Source organism: Vespa velutina, chromosome 1 (assembly GCF_912470025.1).
Source record: "Vespa velutina chromosome 1, iVesVel2.1, whole genome shotgun sequence".
Lineage (NCBI taxonomy): Eukaryota > Metazoa > Arthropoda > Insecta > Hymenoptera > Vespidae > Vespa > Vespa velutina.
Genome location: NC_062188.1, coordinates 5,775,010 through 5,790,578, shown reverse-complemented (window position 1 = coordinate 5,790,578; position 15,569 = coordinate 5,775,010). Strand labels below are relative to the sequence as shown.

General features: G+C 37.0%; 1 protein-coding gene across 7 annotated transcripts in view; it reads left to right on the top strand.

Annotated features, from left to right (window-relative positions):
- The window catches only part of LOC124954197 (E3 ubiquitin-protein ligase Rnf220-like), a 160,627-nt gene that overhangs the window by 2,090 nt on the left and 142,968 nt on the right, over nt 1-15,569 (top strand). For 5 of the 7 annotated variants that reach the window (XM_047506795.1, XM_047506765.1, XM_047506775.1 and 2 more), the window contains exons 2-3: nt 2,308-2,421; nt 6,387-6,993. In XM_047506795.1, coding sequence (XP_047362751.1) covers nt 2,308-2,421; nt 6,387-6,993 — 721 coding nt within the window. Of the gene's footprint in view, nt 1-1,398; nt 1,442-2,307; nt 2,422-6,386; nt 6,994-15,569 lie in introns of those variants that run through there. The other 2 variants (XM_047506770.1, XM_047506785.1) reach the window with 2 other exon arrangements.

The window sequence follows — 15,569 nt, the reverse complement described above, 5'->3', positions numbered from 1 at the left end:
GATATAATTATTTATCTCAAAATTACGATATTCACACGATCGGTTCTCTCTAAATTCTCTTTTCATTTATTTATTTATTTTTCTACTTTTTTCTTTTTTTATGCACATAGTCATCTATAATTTTGTAAAGAGAAAAAGAAAGAGAGAGAGATAGAAAGAGAGAGAGTGAGGGGGAGAGTAATGCGCGTGCCGTCGGAATCATTTGATCGTATTCACAACGACCTACAACTATGAGAACACGATCGATGTCGATGCCGTGTCGGGCCGCAAGATTAATTTGTATCGCGATATTTCGCGAAACTTGCCAACCGTCGAAATAATTGGTAATGTCGAAGTGTAATCGTAGAATTCGATGATCCGGAATTTCGTTACGCGCTCATCGCGCTTTAGCTGCGTTCGACGGTATCGGATGATGACATAATATCGTCCAAGTATTGATTTTCGCGTTGATTCGATTAAAATCGTCGATACATCATGTGTACACACGCATATACTTATATATGTGCATAATCGTTCGATCTTTGATTTATTTTCTTATCCCTTTTTTCTTTTTCGTTTCGTTTTTCTTTTTTCCCTTTTTTTCCGAGCCGAATGTTCTCATCGACTTTTTTTCCTTTTTGTTTTTATCGTTCTTGTCTTTCTTTTCGGGTAATTTTTGCTTTAAAGAGAAGACGAAGAAAAAAAGAAATAATAAAAATAAAAAAAATTGATCCCTTAATCAATAAAACGTATAGTCAATCGTCAAGAGGATTTTCTCTCGTGCGTGTCGCCTTAAGTTTCATTTTTATTTAGTTTGATCAATATAGTTTTATTAATGATAAGTATTTCATAAAAACAAATGATCAGCAAGTACCTATATATGAATAATTTTGTTTCAATTTTTATAAATAATTTAGCGTCAGGATTGAATCTGGGTTGCGTCTGGATTGCATCAGTTATATCACGTATCGACATCTTATAAAAATACTGATGATTTATTTTAAATACTGATTAAATTTTTAAAGATATTGACCCAATATAAATAGTAGCCTTTAGGTTTCTCGATTTTCCATTGATATAAATACGTGCCAAGTTTCTCTCTCTTTTCTTTTTTTTCTCTTTTTTTTCTTTTTTTTACTTATTTATTTATTTATATTTCTTTTTATTATTATTTCCTGCTGCACTCCTCGACTCTCTTAAACCGCCCGCCCTGGTTTAGCCGCGTGTCCTTTTCTTTTCTCGTTTAGAAACGCGTCTCGTTAGAAACGGTGACTTTGCGTAGAGCGAGAAAGAAGAAGAAGGCGGTCTGGCAGCGATCGATGCAATTACTCCCGTATCGAATTCGATATGTCCCGTTGAAAGGTTAGAACTAGCAGCAAGAGCAGCAGCAGCAGCAGCAGCAGCAGCAGCAACAGCAACAGCAACAGCATTAAGAGCAGCAGCAATACCAGCAATAGTAGCGGTAACAGCACCAGTAACAGCACTAACAGCATCAATAGTAGGAGAAAAGCTGTTGGTTTAGCAGTCGGTGTTAACGACGAACAATTCGATGCGGAGAGAAATAATTAGCAGACCTGACGATTAATAGGACAGACGAGAGAACCATTGGATAATACGATCTCCTTTGTCGGCACAACACGGAAAATATACGTGAAGTTAACAATAATAATAACAATAATGATAATGATAATAATAATAATAATAATAATAATAATAAAAATAATAGTAATAATAATAATAACAAAAAGAACAAATAATAATAATGAAAAAAAGTCGAGTATTCTTTTAGCGACGCATTGGCTATCTTATCCGATAACGATTGATAAGAAATAAAAATAAGAGAAAAATAAAAGAAAATGAAATGGGAATAGAGTTAAAAAGAAAGGATGTAAAAATAGTTCTCATAGTTATTGGTTTTTTCTTCTTTCTTTTTTTTTTTTCTCTCTTTTATTTCTTTTTTTTTTCTCTTTTTTTTTCTTTTTTTTTTTTTTTTACCTTACAAAGAAATACACGAAAGATGATGCAATATCTTTATTGATCAATGTGAAATTAATTTGACAACGGTTAACGCATTGAAAAAAATTGTTCGATCGTCTGTTCTCTACCTGTGAACGAATCAACGGCATTGGTTACTTTTTGTATTCGTCTTTTTCACTCGCGCAAAGTGTGATTTGAAGAAGAAGAAGAGAAGGAAGAAGAATTGTGATAAGAGCAAGAGAGAAAGATATAGATAGATAGATAAATAGATAGTTAGATAGATAGATAAAGAGACAGAGAGTGAGACAGTGAGGAAAAAAAGGAAGGAACACGAGAACATGTCTGTTCTAGATGGATAACTCTGCGTACGTGCCGAATCATCTACCACCGCCGTCCCTGGTTGTGTTTTCGCAGGCCGGGGGACTGCCCGAGGCCCTGAGAATGCAAAGACCCTTCAATCCACAAGTTAGTGTCCCTTTCTTCCTCGCGCCTATACTCTCCCCCGGAACAGTTACCATGTTTCTTTCCCTTTTGCCCCCTTCCCCTCGCTTTTCTGCGTATATACTTTATTTTATACAAATTCTTATACCTAATCTTATTTCTATATTCCTTTCTGTCACTTTACTGGCTCACTTCTTTTTTTTTCTTTTTTTTCTTTTTTTTTTTCTTTTTATTTTATTCTTCTTCGTACGACATCCCTTCATTTAAGCACAGCCGGTAGAATTTATTAAACCACATTAATAAACCTCGTCCTTCACTTTTACGAATTTCTTCGTCTAACCTCGTCCTCCTCGAAACCTTGATCCTCGATGTATAAAATCGATTGCCTTGAAGATAACACCCGATACGCATGCATTATCGTTGCTTGATTTATGCACATATGGTACCCCGTTGCGCTTCGATGTTCGATGTTGCGTAGAAATAGATGGTCGCTTTATCCTACTCTATGTTATGGACACTCGTAAATGTGCATGTTTCTTTATATGTGTATATATATATATATATATATATATATATACATATAATATATAGATATATGGTATATGTGTATATATGTATTATGTGTGATTCTGTTTAACTTGGACAATATGGTATAAGACGATTGGTTTAATTCTATTATAGATATCGTGCTAATAATATCGATCGTATATCGATACATAAAAGGCAGAAAATCTATATGTACCATCGAATATTTCGAAATGTTCAGATGCAATTTGATTAATAAATTTAACATTTTAAAACGATTTCAACTGACCGTTCAAAATATAAGCCATACGAGAATGTTAGTGGCTTTTACACGGTCGCGAAACGCAAGAAGAAAGAAAGTAAATCCTTGTACAGCGAGCCGGATAAACACGTTCACGCCGTAACGTAAACCGCAGCTTCGCCGGCGGCAGGTTCGCGCGTGCGAATGTATCGAAAAGCTGTCGCGATAAAGACACGATAAGAACGGCGCGAAGAAACAAAAAAGAAATAAAAAATAAAAAATAGAAAAAAAGAAAAGGGGAGCAAGGTGGATGAGATAATTCGGAGTGACTTAATTGCCAATGAGAAAGAGAGAGAGAGAGGGAGGGAGAGGGGAGATACAAACATTTACAAGCATACATCCATCCACACACATACATACTTTTTATATGTGTATGTATATGTGTATCTTTGCTTTATTTCATCTCAGGAATGCTATTGATATATAATAAATATTTTATTAATAAATAATGTATGTAATACATAAGATTTATTTTTCGTATTTCGTAAACTTTGAATTCGTTTTGATTTATTCAATAACTTTTGTAAGGGGAAGGGAGGGAGGGGGGTTAATTAGATTCCATTTATAGAGATGCCATAAAGTTTCGTGTTTTAGAAATTAAATACAAATCTTTAATCGTCTTGTATCAATCCCAAAGAATCAAACGTATATTTCTTATGAAATTTTGTTCTATCGTTTGAAATAACTGAGGTATTTATGCTTCCTATTTTAAGGATGTTTCATTCTGTCAGACGCGCTCATATTTTTTTTTAGGTTTATATATAGATTTAAAAAGATCTTTTTGTCTGGCTAAAAAAAGAAATAGATGCAAAATAAATTTATGTAAATCAATATACATATATTTCATAGGAAGTGGGATGAAAAAGGGGTTCAATAAACAAACAAAAAAAAAAAAAAAAAAAAAAAAAAAAAAAAAAAGAAAAAAAAAAAAAAAAAAAAAAAAAAAAAAAAAGAAATTAAAATGAAACTGAACAAAAACAAAAAAAAAGTATCGGTTTATAAACTCACAAAGCGTGTCGTTACCGATTTGTTGGTAAAGCTTGTGAAAAAAGAGAGAACCACGGTGGTCACGTATCGGCGGTCGCTCGCCGGTAATTAAAATAATAATGAATAGCTAATAAATCACTGATTGGAGCGAGGCGCAAACACGCGGGGCAAACGCAAAACCTCATTTCCACCGGCATAAAAGAATAATAAACTAATCGTGCCGCACTAATTCCCGCGCGACTCATCGCCCATGTCATTATCGGTCGAATGAAATGTTCATCCAAAAGCTGCTTATCGATATCTCGTTTTCTACGTTCCCTTTTCACCTCTACCCTCTTTCTGTTAGTTCTTTTCTCCTGGTTTTTTCTTTTTCTTTTCTTTTTTTCCCCTTTTTCTTGTTTTCTTTTCTTTTTTCTTTTTAAATCTATTTTTCTCTTTCACGAAATTTTTCTAACTTTTATCTTGTTTTTATTTCTTATTTTATTTTTATTATTGTTTTTATTTCTGAAGTCGTTCGTTTTTTCTTCTTTTTTTTTTTTTTATTAGATAAAAGATACAAGGAGGATAGATAATGGGGGGAGGGATGGGGAGGGAGGGAGGGAGGAAATATGATAGAATTATCGACAATTCGAATTGTTATTTGAATACCTTCGAATGCGGCTCATAGTATGGAGGCTGCGTGATGTAATATTGTTAATAACGGGAGACCATCGTGTTATAATAATCCGTCAAAATCCGAATCCTTCGCCGTCGGTAGCGTGTAACGTGTGTATTTCGAGTGTGATTGACGAGTCTATTAAGTCCATGCTCGTTCGCTCGGCTTGTGGGAGAGGTGTGGTTATTAAAAAAAATAAAAAAATAAAAAAACAAAAAAATGAAAAAAAAAAAAAAATAAAAAAAAACGGAAAAAAAGAAGAAAAAAAGGACGAAGAAACAAATTAAAAAAGAAAAAAAAAAATAACGAAAAATGAACGAATTATTTTATAAGGCTTTTAACGTCGAAAAACATCGGTTTCTATTAACAGCTTACGTTGATGCACGGTCAGTCATGCAATGTGTACGTTCGAATCGCGTCATTCTTGTCAATTTTGTTGTCGTTATTTTTGTTATATTTAACGCGTTATAAACGTGTTTACATCGAAGATGTTAAATTCGTACTGGAAATAATTCAAAAGGGTCTATGTCCTTTCCGTTTATGCGTTTACGTGTATGCGCACGGATTTACGTCTTCCCGTACCCGGAAATACATCAAAACGAACGCAATCAGGTGTCATTAACTTTTAAACGTATCGCGAGATATTTATCCCTCGTTCTCACCGACACAACACTGACCGATTGCAAAGTACATACATATACAGTTATATGGGTACATATATATATATATATATATATATATATGTATGCATGCATGTATGTATGTATGTATATATATATATATATATATATATATATATATATATATTCTTTTTTTTCTGCGCTCACCTTTTCTACATGTAATGGAAATACCGCAGTTTCATTTTATCGGGTAACGTTTCGTTCATCGGCTGACGAAACGTATTTCCCACGTGTAACGTGTATCATTAAAAAAAATAAAAAAAGAACAAAAAAAGACCAACAAACAAAATAAGCTTTGGCAAATATGTTACTCCCTCTTTCTCTCTCTCTTTCTCTCTCTCTTTCTCTCTCTCTCTCTCTCAATTCCTCTCTCTGTTTTTTCCATAACGAATGGATGAAAATTACGGTTTGTTTGGTTGAAAAGTTAAAAAAGAAAGAGAGAGAGTGAGCGAGTGAGTGAGTGAGAGAGAGAGAGAGAGAGAGAGAGAGAGAGAGAGAGAGAGAGAGAGAGAGAGAGAGAGAGAGAGAGAGAGAGAGAGATGATTCGTTCACGTCGAAATCACGTTCCATCGTGTGCAATGAGCTTAACGTTTGAAAAAGCAACGATGAATCCTTATCCATTGCAGTAGTCCATTCGTTTGGTGTTCCTTTTATTTGGTTATATATGTATCAGTGATTAACATCGAGTGAGAAATTTGAATTGGTAAATTTGGATAATTACTATCGTCTTAAATAAAGAAAGTTCGATGGTACGAACATTGGAAAATTTCTGTCTTGTAAGTAAAATAAAGAAAGGGATGATAAAGGGAGAGAAACGATGATGAAAATGAATGCGATACAGGTGACAGATTCGAAGGAGCTCCAGGTGCCGTTCAGCACTGCGGCGTCCCTCGGTTACGGTCTTCATCATATGCTTCACCTGCCACCACAATTTCTTCATCCGCTGGACCATCGGTTACCATTCGCTGGGTTCAGGCCCCTTGGGCCTTCTGCGTTCGCGCCACCGAGCAAGTGCCTCAAGGTCGAGACGGGTAACGGTTCGGTAGCCGGCTCGGGTCTACCAAGCATCGGCTCTCTTTCGAGTATGTCGAATATGTTCTCGCCTACGTCCTTGCCTCCCTCCGCCGGTGGAGGAGCAGTCGTCTCAGTTTCGGGCCCAGGAAGCACGGCCACCGGTTCGGGCTCTGCTAACGTCGTTGGTGCTGGTACTGGTGGTGCTGGTGCTGGTGGTACAGCCAGTGGTGCCGTTTCATCTGTGCTATCTTCTGGACCGGAAGGTGCACCTCACAGCCCGGCTGGTTCCGCGAGCCGTTCTCCGACGGGTACCGGGACCGGCTCGGCGCCGAATCGAGGCCCAACCCCCGAGGAGGAGGATCGAGACGCCAACGCCACACCCGGATCCGAGAACACCGAGCGCTCCACCCCCGAGGAGGGACGACCTTACAGACGTGAGTCTTCTGCCTCTATCTATCTACCTCTTTCTACCTCTTTCTACCTCTACCTCTCTCTCTCTCTCTCTCTCTCTCTCTCTCTCTCTCTCTCTTTCTCTTTCTCTCTTTACCTATCTTCATCTACCTATTCTTTGCTTCTTCCACCACTACCTTCCATTCTCCTATCGACTTTTCTTCTCCTTCTCTCTCTCTCTCTCTCTTTCTCTCTCTCTCTCTTTCTCTCTCTCTCTCTTTCTCTCTCTATTTCTCTCTTTCTCTCTTTATCTTTCCTGCTTTCTCCTTGCCTGGAAGAGTCGCGGAAGTTATTGGTCTAAGAATACTTGCTCGAATATATGGGATATTCCTACCTAAGTATACGTAGAGTTTGATCTTTTTATTGGTTATAATCTTTATGTATCTATGTACGTGTTTGTGTTGAAGATAAATCGATAAAGTACGAAATGATTCTAGCTGAATCCGTAACTCTTCCATTCTTTAATTTCTCTCCCTATGGGTGAATCTCGAATTACGAAATAAAATCTAATGATTTTGTAAAAATGTTTAAATGAATTTTTTTTTTTATTATTGAGAACTATATAATAATCAATGATTCACTCATATTTCCCTCTCTCTAACTGTTCATATCCTGGAAAGAATGATGGGAGTTAGTAATCTCGATCATTATTTCCATGGACGCATGCGTAAAACGTGCTAATAAAGCTTCGTTAATACGTTAACGCGGTAGATAAAGTTGTACAGTATTTGACGGTCCGTCATTTATTTTCTTTTTTCTTTCTTTTTTTTTGTTTTTCTTTTCTTTTTTCTTAATTCCTTTCCAAAAAATTCATATTGAAATGTCGTCGAACAGATGAAATTTAAGATCACTTGAAAATTATTTTAATGAATATTACGAAAATCCAAGATATTTAGAATCGTGATATTTAATCGCTTGTTGACCAAAGTTAGGATTTTCGAGGTTCCAGTTTATGGGAACGAGCACGATCATATTTTTGGATGATAGTAGGTAGGAGTATCATGGTCGTGTCAACAAACAGTTGGACCGAAAAGGAGCAAGTATAGAGGAGAGTCCGGCATAAAGGGAAAGAGCATCGAGATTTGTGTGCTTAATCTACCTAGAACCGTTTATTTGACTCGGCCCTGGGCAAACGTAACAGCTGCTTCACTGAGAGCTGGCCCATCGGCAAAGCCTTTCGTTATCGTTTTCGCGAGTTTGTTTATTTTTCCGGGGCTGTCTTAATTACCGAAAGATAGAGCCATTCATTTTTCTCGGCTACCTTGCCGTCCGCTTTTTCTCTCTCTCTCTCTCTCTCTCTCTCTCTCTCTCTCTCTCTCTTTCGTTCACTGTTTCTCTTTCCTACGTGTTCATCGAGCCATGGATCGCCCTTCCAGAATGCTCCCTCTCGCGCTCTCATTACTTTTAGAATTGTCCTTTTACCGTTGGAAACTCGCTTTGTAAATTCTCTCTAAGGGGAAAGTGAGAGAGAGGGAGAGAGAGAGAGAGAGAAAGGAAGAAAAAAGGTTTCTCTCTTCTACTAATTTTCGTTTGATTACGCGAGGAAAAAGTGAAGGTGCAAACTGAAAGGGGTAGAAAAGAGAGAAAAAGAGAGAGAAAGAGAGAGAGAGAGACAATACAGCTAAAGCAGCGAGAGAGAGAGAGAGAGAGAGAGAGAGAAGAGATCGGAGCGTGATGGATAACAATGTCCTTTGACCGTTGGAAACTGCGCGTGGCCTGTGACGTTAACCGCGTCGCTAATTAGTCGATACTCACTTTGTGGGCACGCCCGTACACGTTACACTTCGAGAAGAGAAAGGAAGGAAGCTGTGAATATTAACGTTTCTATTGGTCTGACGTTGCTCCAAATTTTCGACAATCTTCTCTAAGTTATTCTCTTTATTTTTTCCTTTCGTTTCTTTTCTTTTTATTTAATCTTTTTTTTTTTTTTTTGCGTCAATCTTGAAATGTTATAAATATTCGGAAAAATTTTTTTTTCTTTTCTTCTTTTTTTTTTTTTTGCTCTCACAAAAATATTACATAACAAGACAAGCAATCGAATGATCGATCATTTTTCGATGACAAACTTAAAACTTGTTTATCGACTTGATCTTTACAGATAGATCAATCGAATCGTGAAAAAATCGTTCGTTAATGAACAATCAAATTTATCCTCGACGATTCTAAGGATTTTTTAATTAATCCGATTTAATTATACCACTCGCGTAGATGGGAGGGGTTTAGTGGAGGGAGAGTTACCGGGTAGCTCAAATCGACGATGCAAGCGACTGGAAAATTTGCGGGAAATCGCGGAATGTCTAGCAAATAATTCGATCTCTCGCGTGTCAATGTGAGCCTCAGTACCGGCGCGTACCCATTTCGAGCCCAGCGATGCGCCATTTCGATTAAACACTCGCAAGCGCGCCGTTTTTCGAGAGTTGCTCTCTCGTTCGTTCGTTCGTTCGTTCGTTCGTTCGCTCACTTACTCTTACCAACGCATACAGATTGTCATGGATACATGTGCAAATAATCATTTGCGATTGCACTCGGCGCATTTACACTGCGTTTATTTGGATCTAATGGTACGGAAAAAATGATATGATACTAATATTGGTCGATGTTCTGACGTGTGGAAATACACGCCCATATAGTTATACACATACATATATACCGATCGAGCATCCGTCACGTTTATAGAACTTCTAGCATCGAGAACGATCATTATTGAGCTCCGATAAATAAATTATTCCCAACGGTGTTTCATCGTTGGCCGATTAAACGAGGACCATCATTGCTTGTAGCAGTATTTGGCGTGTCGTTCGATTGGCTTTCGTTACAATTTTCATTCACGAGTATCATTGAATTTTATCATAAATATCTACTCGTATTTCTTTGAAGAGAAACATCTTTCTCACCGAGCGTGTCCTTTTTTATTTCCTTTTAAAAACTCTTATAAGAGTTCGTGCGAATCGATTTAGCCTCTCTCTCTCTCTCTCTCTCTCTCTCTCTCTTTTTCTCTTTCTCTTTCTCTCGCTTATACAAATTTTAAACCCGCTAACGACCTTAATGTAATGTGCATCATAAAAACGTGTAACTTTATAGCGCAATATCGTATCACGGTGGCCTCGATCGATGCGTATCTTTGGACGGATCGACGTTGACGAGGGAGTGAATGGGCGAAAATTTGAAAGGGTGCGAGCGAGACAGAGATGGAAAGAGAAAGAGTGAGTGTGTATGAGAGAGAGAGAGAGAGAGAGAGAGAGAGAGGCTAGGGAAATGCAGATATTTGTCAGGAAATTGATAACTCGAATAAACTCGTTGCAAAACATTCAAACAGGCTGCCAAATCGTGGCGGAGGGTATAGGTGGTGAGCCTTCCACCCTCTCTCTCTCTCTCTCTCTCTCTTTCTCTCTTTCCATCGGGGAACCGAAACTCTCCGTTCGACTCGAACAAGGTGCACGTGCACGAATTCGGGTGTATGCATCCAGGCAAATATACACATATGTACCTACATAGATACATAGACATATAAATACGCACGCTCCCACGTCGAGCATCGAACGATACGCGAGCTTTACTTGTCGACCGATCAGATGCCCGCCGAACTGATTATAAATCGAGTTTGAGGACTCGCTTTTTCGTTATTCGCGACACCCCCAACCATTTTAACATTGCTTTTCATCCGATTATATTACGCGTGCTAGTCGGTAAAACTGGTGAAACGTGTTTTCGTGGCTGTTTATTCGATTATCATCCTATTCGAGTGTATCAGAAAGAAGGAAAAAAAAAAAAAAAAAAAAAAAAAAAAAAGAAAAAAAAAATAAATAAAAATAAATGTAAACGTAACAATTCGGCTTGGACATTTTTCTTGAAATTTTAATCGTACAAGTTATTTATCTACAATTCATCAAGTTTTAATCGTACAACCACGTTAAATCTACAATTTATCAAGTTTCAATCATACAAGTTATTTATCTCAATGTATGTATTTATCTAATTATGTACTGCATTAGATATTTGTTTCGTCGTTCAAATTGAATTAGTTATAAGAAAGTCTTCGACGTTTTTCTCATCTTGCGGAAACAATACTAATACCGGATTAATTGGAAACGTGTTGTAAATATTCGATTCATCAGAAACTTTCATTAGCGTCCATTAACGTCACAAATTTTTTTTTTTCGATTTTTCTATTATTGTTTTAATGCAAAAAATGCTTGGAATTTCGATAGTAACGATATATAGATATAAAAGAAACATTGCGGAAGAAGAGGCCGCATGGTGCAACGATAAGCCGCTTACGATATGGATTTTAGTAGGTACATTTTTGTAATTTTCTCCGAGAGAGAAATATTTTTCTATCTTCTCTTTCCGTTTTGCAATTTTGTTTTCTGTTATCGTCAAAGAGAGAGAGAGAAAGAGAGAAAGAGAGAGAGTGAGAGAGAGTGAGAGAGAGTGAGAGACTCGAGAATTCCTATTGTTTTTTCGGATTTTTTACGTTGGAGCTCTTCGTGCGAATCCATGTAAACGCGACGTCACGTTCGACACGGTACCGACGCGCTCTGATATTTATACAATTTCTCATTGGCAAGGTGGAACATCAATTTAATAGCGCGACGTACGCCGTGCTTCGTTAACGATCAACGTTATTGGCCAATACTCTAGTTCGTACGGGCGCTTGTATGAAACGCATTCTCATTAAAGAATGATTGACATAACTGGCGTTTATCGAGTTTTATGCGAGAGGCATTAGACACGTATTCTGACGGGGAAATTTTTACAAATTTTTTCAATGTATTTCTTATTATGAACTTCGATCTATCTTTAAAATGCGATTCTTGTTATATCTTTTATTTTTAATTTCTTTTTTTTTCTTTTTCTTTTCTTTTTTTTTTTTTTTTTTTTTTTTTTTTTGTAAATAAGATACACCAATGCATCTATGTGTATGTATATATATATACATATATATAGCTAATTTTTTACTTTTTCCAATAAGATAAAATTGAACGAAGATAAATGAAAATAAAAAAGAAGAGATAGTTCGAAGAAATTTTTTTTGCGTTATAAATTAAATATCATTGAATTTATTTACATTTAATCTCTACAACTGAACTAATATTTACACTTGATTTTATCGATTAATATTTAGCGACGATATTTTTTTTTCGATAGAGCAACGTTTTTGACCGATCACGGTGTCTACGAGATTTCTGGAATTCCAGATACTCGTGCGAATTCGTCGATCGCACGAAAATCTTCGTGCATCGGCTTATAAATACGTAAAAACGATGCCATTCGTTCGGTCAGCTCGAAATCATGGCACTTCCGGTTTACGCCTGTCGTTTCGTGGTCGTACGACGAAAAGGGTGAAAAGAGAGAGAGGGAGAGAGAGAGAAAGAGAGAAAGAGAGAAAGAGAAAGAGGAAATGCTCACTCCACTCTTAACCTCTGTCGTCGTATCCCTCGGTCATCCCTCTTTCTCTCCCTATATTATATCGCTCTGGCGTATTTACGCGCACGTAAAAAAGTACAGCCCGAAAGATAACGACGGTTCTAACGCGCACTCGCGGCTTCGTTTTGTCCATAGGGGGTGCTTCCTGGAATATTTTCTCTCTTTTCTTTTTTGCGTCTTTCTCTCTCTCTCTCTCTCTCTCTTTTTTTTTTTTTTGAGAATATTCAGGGTGAACAGCTCGTTCGTTTCTTGGCTTTATCCGAATGTCCAATGTTCTATAACGTTATGGTACTTTTTCATATTTGTTAAGCCTTCGACAATATAAAGCCTTCAATAAATTAATTCTTACGTTCTTTTAATTAATTCGTACGTTCTTTCATATCCGAAGATTAAATGTTTGTCATGTTTGTATTAATTATAAGTCTTACAAGTTTGTCAGTATATAATAATATTTATCTGCGTGAATAAAATTTGCATTATTTAAAATTAAATGATAAGTAACGAAAATATATATATATATTTTTTTTTTTTAAATATCTAATAGTTTCTTTGGCTATTGGAAATATTTAATCATATTTTAATATATATATATTAAATACAGATACATATTTTGATGGAAAATTCGATGTCGATTCAGCTCGTCGTTTTCTCGTTAGAGAGCCTAATGATCCTCTCACGCATCTACCGTAAAATAGAGAAATCATTGTAAAAGAGAGCGTACGCGAGTAGACGACGACAACGACAACAACGATGACGACGACGACGACAGCCCCAACACCCTTTCATTCTGGGAACGATTTTCCGTTTCAGAGCAGAACGAGTAGTAATAGGTGGAGTAGGTGGTGGAAGTGGAGGTGGATGTGATGGAGGAGGAGGAGGAGGAGGAAGAGGAGGAGAAGGAGGGCGAAGTGGAAGAGAATGGCGTAAGGGTTGTCGTGGTGAATGGGTGGGGGAAATTTGATTACTAAATAATTCGTACGACGTGATAGTAAATCGCGAGCTCGCGATTCGTTCTAAGAATACAAATGAGCGTCGTTGCGAGGCGTTCTCTTTACATATATATATATATATATATATATATATATATATATATATATATATATACGTATACGATAGAACGAGTACTACCTACTATTTTCATGTCAGAGTGTAGGAAACACGCTTTTTCCCGACGCACGTACTCGACGTATCGTAACGACGCTATGCGTCGTGATCGCATGGGTCCCTTTGTTCCAAACGATTCTTCCTTGTTATTAATAAATGTCGCGTACTACCTTCGCTTATGAAAAGATACGGGGAGTTTTGTATCGTTACGTTTTTATCTATCTACCTATATCGAATCGAATCGAATAGAATCGAATCGAATAGAATTGAATCGAATAGAATGGAATCAAACGGAATTGAATTGTACTATGTGTGGATTGAAAATAGAAAAAAAGTAGTTAACGTAGAGAGCTTGAAAGCTTACATTTTGACAATAATATATCACGTTGATTCTTGCTTTTTATTATTGTACCTCTTCCTTTTATTTGTTTGTTTGTTATTATTGTTACTGCTCCATTGTTATTTCGTTTACCTCCGTTTCGTTTCGAGATTATATCGAGTCCCTATCGGGATAACTCGTTATCATGGATTTTCGAGAAGTCGAGTAACACGAGACCTATACCTACTATGGACAAATAATAACGAGGCATACACGTAGAAATATAGATTATTGAATTTTCACAACGACTTTGCAAATGATCGTCGTTAGCCCCTTTCCTATGTCTTAATTTGCTAACGTAATTTTCATCAGGGGATTTCTTTTTTCTTTTTTTTCCTTTGCCTTTTTCTTTTCTTTTTTTTTTTCGCTCTCGTTTTTCATGAAAACGTGTACATCGCTCTCTCTCTCTCTCTCTCTCTCTCTCTCTCTCTCTCTCTTTCTCTCTTTTTGTCTCTCTTTTTGTCTCTTTCGTTTATCTCCTTTCGTTTACTCCGTTTTAACGAATAAAACCGATAAGCCGTACGCATATCGCTTACTTTCTTTCTAATCTCTGTGATCGGCATCACCGATGAGATTTATTTTCCGAAAACCGTTCCAAACGATATCGCGCGGCTATCGCGAGTCATTCGAATCGCTTCTTTGGATTTTATGCGGACGTATGTGTCGACGATAGTGTGAACGAAAAAAAAAAAAGTGAAAGAGGGGAGAAAATATAGGAGAGGAGGGAATAGTGAAAGAAAAGGTAGCGAAAAAGAAAAAAACAAGAAAAAAAAAAAAAAAGAAAAAACGGAGGAATTTCAACGGAGATAAAACGTTTATACACGGACGGCATTTGAAATTTTTATTTTCGTTCTCCCCCTTGGTTAAAGGTTATACGCAATAGTATCGACGACAACGACAACGACGACGACGACGACGACGACGACGACGACGACGATGACGACGAAGACGACGACGACGACGATGATGACGATGACGCGACGACAATTGGTCGTACACAAATACATATTAGTATCTATATACTTGTACGTAACGTACACGTAGATATATGTCACGAGAGGCGTTAGGTACACATATGAAACGTGATACTTTCGACGGGAATTTTTTTCCACGGTTTTGCTTTATTGTTCCGCGAGAGTGATCGGTAATTGGTTGTATACGAAAGGGGTGAGCGAGAGAGAGAGAGAAAGAGAGAGAGATAGATAGAAGAAGAAGGGAGAGATGATCGTGTGCGCCAAGCCACGAACGTTTGATATGTGCATCTCTTTCTATCTATCTATGTATCTATCTATCTATCTATCTTTTTCTCTTTTTCGTCGAGTACAGACGAACGGACCATGACGATGCATGCAACGTTGTCCCATAAGGTACACAACCTCGTGCAACTATCCTACTCGTTTATATATATATATATATATATAATATATATATATATATATATATGTATGTATGTATGTATACGTATATGTATATACATATATACATTCTCTTTTTCTCTTTCTCGTTGTTTCTCGTCGGTTGAAAAAATGCAATTAAAAATTTGACCGCTAATATGGGTCAGAGACTCATCGTTTCGGTCTGTTCCACCCTTTTCCATCCCCTCACAAACCATGGCAAACCCTTTCCCATCGACCACTCGAAACAGCCCTC